This window comes from Pygocentrus nattereri, chromosome 26, assembly GCF_015220715.1.
Source record: "Pygocentrus nattereri isolate fPygNat1 chromosome 26, fPygNat1.pri, whole genome shotgun sequence".
Classification (NCBI taxonomy): Eukaryota; Metazoa; Chordata; class Actinopteri; order Characiformes; family Serrasalmidae; genus Pygocentrus; species Pygocentrus nattereri.
The window spans coordinates 18810047-18819466 of NC_051236.1; the positions used below are offsets into that span (position 1 = coordinate 18810047).

Here is a 9420-nt window from a genome sequence, read left to right on the forward strand (position 1 = left end):
TCTGGAGACCCTTCGTCAGTGTCATTCAGTCGGATGCAGAGCATCATGCATTTATATATTTCTAATAACAAAATAACTGGATGCAGTTCCTATGAGAGGTGCACTTTCTTTTTTATCTTAAACCTAAAGTTGGAGGACTGTATAAAATTACTGTAATTCTTTATTGATAAAGTACATACCATGAAATTATGAAGTTAAAGTATAGCATGTCAGCTTTAGTCACTGTTTCATTTCATATACAAAATTCAACTTCAAATCTGGGGCACAGAGCCCTAGTCAGCTATAGTAAGCACACTTTCCAGCTCACTGCTGCACTTGCATTCTTCTGAAGCAGCAAAGGATCGCGTCTTTCACTGCAATTCATCTTTGCATTTCATTAGTTTATTCATTCATTCATCTTCTAAGCCACTTTATCCTCCTGGGTTGCAGGGGTGCTGGAGCCTATCCCAGCTCTCTTTGGGTGGAAGGCAGGAACCCTTGACAGGCCATCACAGGGCAGACATACTTCACTAACATATTATTTAAAAGTTGCATATATATCTATGTGCAAGGGTAATTGCAACAAGTTTTTATAATTAACTGGTAAAGTTATTTAACATTATCTAATAGCATGCTAGCTTAATTATTACATTTATAGTTAGTTTAAACTGACACTCCACAGAAAAATACATTAAAACAAGGCTTAAGTATTCAGACCTTAGATGCCTTAAAACCTGAGGAATTAATTGGGCTAGTAATAGGTTCATTACACACAAAAATGTTATATATATATATATATATATATATGTTGGAGATTCATCCTGAGTTTAATTTTTAAATAAAAACTTTATTCAAAATACTCTCACACATATACAACACAGTTTTAGTCTATAGTAATCCTAAGTAACCTTATTTTAGCCACACCCCCACATTTTAAAGCAGGAAGTAAGACTTCAAGCCAATAGGACATTTTAAATGTATTTTACAGTTATATACAACATCTTATGTTTAATTCTAGGAAACGTTTACAGTTCAGGCAGATTATACTGTATCAAACACCTTATTGTTATAATTTTGTAAAAATATTGTAGGAATAATTCAAAACAGAAAGTATTGTCAGCTGTCCTGTAGTGCCAAAAGCACTCTTGTGAAACAGCAAAGGATCATCGTCTTTCACTGCAGTTCATCTTTGTATTTCATTTTATTTATTCATTCATTCATCTTTTAAGCCACTTTATCCTCTTGGGTTGCGTAAAGGATTTCTGTAATTTATATAATAATGTAATGTGTTCAAGCGAATGTGGAACTTTAAATGTATTTTACAGTTATATACAGTATCCTGTTTAATTCTGGGCAGCACAGGCAGGTTTATTGTATAGCTATTATTATATTATGCATTGTCACTATACCTGAAAATGGAGTATTCAGGCTTTCTGTTTTAGACACTGAATTCACTTGAACATTTTATAACCTTCACTGATCAAACTTTACCGTCAATCTCTATGTTTACATGTACAGTATTCCAATATGAATTGCATGAATTCAGTTAGTTCAACAGTGATTTGATGATTTGTAGGTGAATGAGGACAGAGTAAATAATTGCCTGATTTAAAACATGTGGTCCAAGCTGATATTAATGGGCAATTTGAAGATAAATGTAGCCCACAATTGTAGAGGTATAACTACCTGCAGTGCTGTTGGGTTGATAATACTGGGTCTTGAGTTAGAGGGTTGGTGGGGTGACTGCACTCCTAATGGCTTTGCTGAATCCCTGACATTACTACCAATGCAATTTCATATCTATGACTTTTAATAATAACTTTATATACCTCTCAGTGGAGGTGGGCGATATGGTAAAAATTATAATACTGCGATAAATTTTCATGATACACAATATGTAACGATATTTGTTTTTTCAGACATCGGATCACATTGATAACAAGCATGATATGTTCAGAAAAGTATATCGCTGCTGTCGGAAGAAAATCTCATCTTCAGTTTTGTAGTTTTTCAGTTTTTGACATAATTTGAAAATTCCCATTGCCCTTTACATTGTGTGTAAATTTAATGAAGAATAGACCAAATGAAATGGCCCAAAATGTCATGGAAAAAAGTCTGGTTCCATTGACGTAACATTAAAAGGAAAGTACGTTTTTTTCGTTGTCCTATAAAGTTATCATTTTAGAGATAACTGAGGTTTTCTTTGGACAACAGCCATATTGTATTCTATTATGACATAATTTATCTCAATAACAATATACATTTTCATATTGCCCAGCCCTGCCTCACACAGTAGCCTAGCCTACAGCACCAACTTGGTTGAAACATAGCAATTGAGCAATTTCATCTATTTTTTTTTTTGCACTGGGGCCCATGAGATCCTAGTTAGACCTCTGTTATAAACACATGTATATGTGTGCTTAGACATATGTCCCAATACATACTGTATCTTGTCTATATGTGTAGGCATAGAGTATATGTAAGCAGGACTATGATTGATACGGTTTCTTATGTAACTCATGTAAACCTCTTAATCAGACTAATGTGCTAGATACAGTAGATACACTAAAGCTATGTGGACCCCCCTCCTAATTATTTAGTTCAGGGGTTTTAGCTACACCCATTGCTAGCATGTGTATAGAATCAAGCACATAAACATGCAATGGCTCTGTTATAAGATGCCACCTTTGCCACAAGTTAATTTGTGAAATTCTTGCCCTGCTAGATCTGTGCCGGTCAACTTCAAGTGCTATTATTGTGAAATGGAAGTGCCTGAGAGCAACAACAGCTCAGGAATGAAGCAATAGACCATTAAAGCTGGTTGATACAATCAAAAACTCAGAGTAGGGCTGCAGAGTGACAAAGCGCATAGCATGTAAAAGTTGTCTGTTCTCTGTTGCAACATCAGCAAGTGAACTGTGGGTCAAGAAATTCATGAGATATATTTCCTTGTTCTCTGGAGTGATGAATCACATTTCACTATCTGGCAGTCTGATGGACAAATCTGGGTTATGGGTGCCAAGAGAACATTACCTATTGAAAGGCATAGTGCCAACAGTAATGTTTGGTGGAGGAGGGATAATGGTCTGGGGATGTTTTTGACAGTTTGGGATTTTAATTGCACTGAAGTGTGATGTTAATGCTACAGCATACAAAGACATTTAGACTATTTGTGGCAACAGTTTGGGACAGGCCCTTTCCTGTTCCAGCATGACTGTGTCCTTGTGCTCAAAGTGAGGTCCATAAAGACATAGTTTGATGAGTTTGGCGTGGAGGAACTTTAGTGGGCTGCACAGAACCCTGACTCCAACTCCACTGAACACCTTTGGGCTCAACTGGAACGCTGATTACAAGCCAGGCTTTCTCATCCATTCTCTGACCTCATAAGGGCTCATTTGATGGAATGGACACACAGCTCCCACAGAAACACTCCAAAACTTTGTGAAAAGCCTTGCCAGAAAAGAGGATTATTTCATAAGGGGAGAGGGTTGTTGAGCATGCCTTGGATTTTGAAATGGGATGTCCATCAAGCTCATTTAGGTAAAATGGTCAGGTGTCCACATACTTTTGGACATATTGTGTACTTCGTCACTCACCTTCTATCTGGAAATATAGTTATTTACTATTTTATGTAATAATAATACTTAGAAAGCTGATATGCAGTTTATTGCATGAAAGAATCTGGGAAATGGAGTTGTATATTTTATTCAAGCAGAGAGAAGAGTTAATGGTTTAGTCCAAATAGAGTGGTGCTGTGCTGTGTTGAAAAAGTGAAAATGTTTGCGAGCAATCATAAAAAACTGTAAAAGGCTTATAAAAAATGATCAAATTATATTTTATCTAACTTCTAGTTTTCAGGAAGCAGCACAGTACTGCACTTATTAAAGCAGCAAACAGTACTGAAGCACTGAATATAGGTATTAAAGAGAGGACTGCACTGATGTTACTAGTCTTTTAGGGTTGTGTTTGTAACTGTATGTGCTGATTGGCCACATTGATCTTGGAAAAGAGTTTTTAACCTCAGGGGTCTAACAAGGTAAAATAAATGTTTAATTCAATGAAAAATGTAAACATTTCGTCTGCTTACATGTTTACCAAATTATTCCTTGCTACACTTAAAAGCTGTACTGATTTAATGAGGGATCACTATCTGTGGTGAGCATCTGTAAAAATAGCACTGCCTTACATACAGTAAGCACAGCATTCCATCAAAGGTATTTAAATTTGTGTGCTGTTCTTTGCTGCAACAGTTATCTGGAAGTTCACAGTTATGCCTCCTGGGCACTAGATGGCACTATGACTCTTTCATAATCTCTCACACACCAAAACAGATTTCAAAACTTCAGACTGGACTTGGTGGTATTTCCGGTTTCAAAATTAAGTGAAATGCATTACAAATCTTGAATACATGCCTCAAGTAAGGCTTATAAGGGAAATGCTTTTACACAAATCCCATGAAATACTACATATTAGTAGTCGATCACGCAGACATCTTAGTCTTTCAAGCTTCCATGAAATGCATTACAAATCTTGAATACATGTTTCAGGGCCTATAAGGGTAATACTTTTACATAAATCTCATGAAATACCTTAGTTTATTATATAATTGCATAAGAAAGTGTCACATTTATAAAGACATTTTTACTGATTCAAGTTATAAATATTACTTTAGAAGTACTCTTGTGACTAAAATAGATGTGATATAAAAATATCTGATAATCCACTCAGCCATGGCACTGAAGGTTTGTGCTGCCATTATTTCACACCATAACCAACAATGTGTGGTCTGATGAGGGCGAACACTGGAGCCTGAAAGTGGCGAAGCTGCAAGTCGGAGAAGCCAGCTGCCTCTAGGTGCTTCCAGGTGGCACGAGTAGTCTCACAGCCATCACCAAAGTAGTACCTAAACACACAATCAAAACAGGCATCTCATAAACACATTCAGATTCAAATGCTACAGTATCTTCATGTTTAAAAAAGGCAAAACTTGGCTGTACAAATGTTGGGCTAGTGGTCTGTTTATTCACACAAATACGTGGCATAATTCTCCCTTGTAAGCTAGACTGGGGTCAAACCAAACTGGGATTTTCCGTTTATTATTGTTATATGACGCCTATTCTTTAAATACTGGTATTGTTACTGTTAGATTCCCTACATATGAAGAAGACTATATGTCTACCCTAGTGGTCCAGAAATTTCTTCTTGTCCATATGCAACTGCTTGTTATGACCATTATTTAATGTTTTATTAACTTACAACAAGTAGCATATACATTGTGGTTAGTGACGTCTCTGGGTCATAGATTTTAGTATTTAAAGTAAGAAGTTTACGCCCCCCAAAAAATCCCAGGCTTTTTCATACTAAGACTTATTATTCACTAACTACAAGGACTCAGTGCAAACTGTCTGAGCTATTCTTAGGTCACAGAAGTGTGCAATAAACTTTGGGCCTGCGGACAAGCCCTGGCCATTTAAGGGGTTAAATAAAAATGTTCTCTCATTAAGTGAGGGGCTGGGGGAGATAGGCCCACTGGCCTTACTTTGGGTAGCACAGGACTATATGATGACTAGCACAAATTGTGAATAGAAAAAGATGCAACTTTACCTCTGCATGGTTTACCAACAAAGTAATTGTGTCCAATAAAATGGACAAGAAGTGTACACAGTGTTTAAAGCTCCAGCAACATGGCTGCGTCTAATACAGTCACACCAGTGCAACACATGTTTACATGATACCACCCAAATAATCTATCAAAATGCTTCTTTTCCATTGAAGATGGGTGACAAATTGTGCTTCGTTGCTTTAGATGAGCTACAATGAGTAATTGTATATCTACAAAGCACACCTATATGTTAACCTCATGAAATGGCTAGTGATGTAGGTATGAGATGGACAGCAACTCAGGATAAAGCAAAGGTGACAGAGATCTGTTCTGACCCAATTTAACCCCTGCTTATAGCCTATTTTTAGAGCCGCTGTGCAAGCTCATGAAACCCTGATGGAGCTATAGTAGAACATATAAAATAACAAGAAACTAAAATGTATATGACCACTGCCCCCAAAAAACAGGTATCTCCATTTTTTTTATTTTCACTTTTCAACATCATTTGAGCACAGAAGCTGCCCTTTACATTGTGTAAAAAAATCATAAAAAAGACCAAAGAAATGCTCCAAAATTACTTAGAAAAAAATATCTTTACATTAACTTCCATTAAAAGTAAATGTTTTGCCATCTCTTGCAAAGTGGCCATTTTGGAGATACTTGTTTTTCTTTGGGCAGCGACAATATGTAAATTATAATGAGTGTAAATATTTAAATAATAATAATAAAAAAAATAAAAAATATCAAAACTAAACAAAAACTGAATATACTAAACGGTGTTAATATTTAAAACTGGATCTTGGTTTCTTCTTAATGTATTTTGTTTATGTCATTCATGGAAACCACTGTCAAAGATTCTTAGTGAATCTCGGGGCTGCGATTATCAGGCATATTTTGTTTGTGAAAAATCTAATCAAATCTTGACCTCAGATGTACAATTCATATAGATCCATTACCTATGTGTAATATAGCACTATATGCATCTGTGTATTGTAGGTCTTTCACTGAGCTGTGTAGCTGTGTGTATGTGCGTTCAGTACATGAAAGGCTGGAAAACATGCTGAAAGAAGTATATCCAGGTCGAGGAGTCGGCCTCCACATGCTCCAAGAAGAAGAACGCTCCACCCTGTAAAACAAAACAGTAACGTCACTGTGCTCTGCTGCCGTTTTGTAACCTTTACTGGTTACATTTTGCTCTCAATCTCATGGTTTCCATGTACACTAGTATTACAGAATGAATCTGGTTAAGTCAGTTTGTTCAAATAGGCCACGATCCCAGTCTTATTTGGAGTAAACACAGTCTGATTAAAAGTTTCAGGCTGATATTGATGGGCTATTTCACATTTAATGTAGCAGTGTTAACACTTTAATCACACCAGGAATAAGGCTGAGGTTTGGTGAGATGGCAAGCAACTTTACTTTATCACTCCTGTCTTTAGGTAAACATCAGTGGCAAATCTGTATTATCTATACAATCAGTGGCAAATCTATATGATCAGTACAAACACTATGATTAGAATTTTAACAGCATTATGTGAGTGGATGCAACTACAGTCATAACAGACATATATGTATATATATATATATATATATATATATATATATATATATATATATATATATATATATATAGTTATATACCAACATGTATATGGTGAATATATGTACATGTGTATATTAAGCTTTCTGTTGCATCCATTTAATATTGGGATTGTGCATGTAACTGGACTATGGACTGATAGTTTATTTTGTAGCTTATGTAAACATTTGAATCAGACTTCTGTGTGCATGGAAATGTATCCCAGAGATCTGGGCCAAACTGCCTGAACATACCCAGAGCCAGTGCTGTAAACAAGTTGAAACAGCAACAACTACATGCTCAAAAAGAGATGGTTCTCCAAGGGTTCTTTAGTAAAGGCAATGGTTCTACTTAAGTTCTGATTGATATAGAATATACTGTATATGGTTCTATATAGCACAATAACGGGTTCTTCCATTATAAGCTTGAAATCATAACAATAGAAGACGCTTTTTGGTGCTAAATAGAACCCCCTTTAAAAGGTCCTATATAGAACCATATAAAACGTTTTTGAAGAGAATTCTATATAGCACTAAAAATGTGCTATATAGAACCATTTATAGAACCCATTCTTCAATATATACAACCGTTTCACCAGGCAAAGAACCATTTAAGCATCAAGTGGTTCTATATGGAACTCACTGTACTAAACAGAACCATTGCCTTTTCTGAAGAACGCATGAAGAACCATATTTTTTAAAAAGCGTAACACTAAGAACCTGGTATTTAATCGGTTTGAGGGGGATTTAGCAGAGGACAATAACCTGCTTACCGGTCTCAGGACTCTTGTGGCCTCCTTGATAACCTTAGGAGTGTTTTTAACCGAGCACAGAACGAGCGTGCAGACCACCACGTCCATAGAGTTGTCCTCTACGACACTCAGGTCCTCCCCAGGTGCCACTACGAAGTTCTCGTACACCAGGTGGTCGTTCTTGTCCATGCTTTTCTGCAGGTATTCCTTGAAGTGAGGGTTAGGGTCGGTGCAGGTGATCTTGCAGCCGCTCGGGTAGTGCTGGAAGTTGGCCCCGCTGCCGCAGCCCACCTCCAGCAGACGCAGCGGCCCGTCGCGCGGAGAGAAGCGCAGCAGCTCGCGGAACAGCTCGCGCTTCTTCTCGTTCATCTTGCTGTTGTACGAGAAACTAATATTGTACATGAGGACAGGAAACACGCGCTTGTAGAATCGGTACAGACCCAGCAGGTCCACCAGATGCAGCGGCAGGATGAGGATTTTTACCACCAAAGTGCAGGCGTGCATTAAGACCGACATCTCGGCCACCGACGCGGAAAAGCAGCTGGGCGAACGAGCCTAGCCTGCTGAGCCTTATCAACCCACAGAGCTACAAGAGGAGTGACGGAGGAGGGGCTTCCTGCGATGGGATTGGCTAAAACCGACTGTGCCCTGTAGCTCAGACTCTCAGCCCATCGCTCTGAATGTTTTTGTTTTTATTTTGTTGTATTTTACAATATCTGTCCTGGAACGTTTTCCCTGTCCACCGTCCTGGACTTTTTCTTCTAAATTCTTGCTGTTATTCCGTTATTAATCTTCTGGCCTTCGAATGGGATTGTTAAAAATAACAAATAAATCATTTTAACATTAAACACCAAATGTCTGTTTGATGTCTGAAAGACACGTCATACAGTGTTAAAGCCCTGCCCACCGAGGACTGTACCATCGACGTCTCAACTCTACATTAGCCTAATCACTCACTGTGAAGAGGCAGATTTATATGGCGCCGCATGCCTGATGCGAAGTTAAGCAAAAACTGACAGTAATGCTGCGTCTACATGTTGGCGGTGAAGGGGAGACAGCACATTCCGCGGTTTTCAATGGAGCTGCAGCAGAAAATTCTGCCACCACCATCGACATTCTGTCAAGAGTTCAAGTTTTCACACCCTTGGCTGTTGACCACAGTGGTGAAATAAACTGGATGTTGGTTGTTTTGAGAGCTATACCATACAAAAAATAAAAGCTTTCCTTTGATAATCATTTGTTTTTACTGGTAATGCTGTCACCATGGCAACATTTGCTTTTGGCTTCATGCCATCGTTTTCCACTCTGAGTCATGGAACCTTTTTTTCATATACAGCATAATGACAGCACAGGGACATCATAGGTGTTTTGTCCTTAACTAACTTAGCTCATGTTAGCTCAGTTTGTTAGAGTGTGGCGCTAATAATGCCAAGGTCTCGGGTTCGAAGGGGCAGTCATGGGTTAGGGAACTGGCCCTGTGACTGGAAGCTTGTGGTTCGATCCCCAGCG

General features: G+C 37.9%; 1 protein-coding gene across 1 annotated transcript; it reads right to left on the bottom strand.

The window, feature by feature from the left end:
- Positions 1-3668: 3668 nt before the first annotated feature.
- mettl7a (methyltransferase like 7A) lies at positions 3669-8490 on the bottom strand. The gene is made up of 3 exons (XM_017720111.2): positions 7933-8490; positions 6622-6707; positions 3669-4882 (listed from the first exon to the last, which is right to left on the bottom strand). Exons 1-3 carry the CDS (start codon positions 8425-8427, stop codon positions 4735-4737), a joined length of 729 nt encoding a protein of 242 aa, XP_017575600.1. The 5' UTR covers positions 8428-8490; the 3' UTR covers positions 3669-4734.
- Positions 8491-9420: the final 930 nt, after the last annotated feature.

Excerpts from the sequence above, each read along its gene's own strand:
- mettl7a (XM_017720111.2), bottom strand. The coding sequence starts at position 8,427 with ATGTCGGTCTTAATGCACGCCTGCACTTTGGTGGTAAAAATCCTCATC. Across the intron at positions 6,708-7,932 it reads CCACAAGAGTCCTGAGACCG|GGTGGAGCGTTCTTCTTCTT; the intron begins GTAAGCAGGTTA and ends TTTGTTTTACAG. Across the intron at positions 4,883-6,621 it reads CATGTTTTCCAGCCTTTCAT|GTACTACTTTGGTGATGGCT; the intron begins GTACTGAACGCA and ends TTGTGTGTTTAG.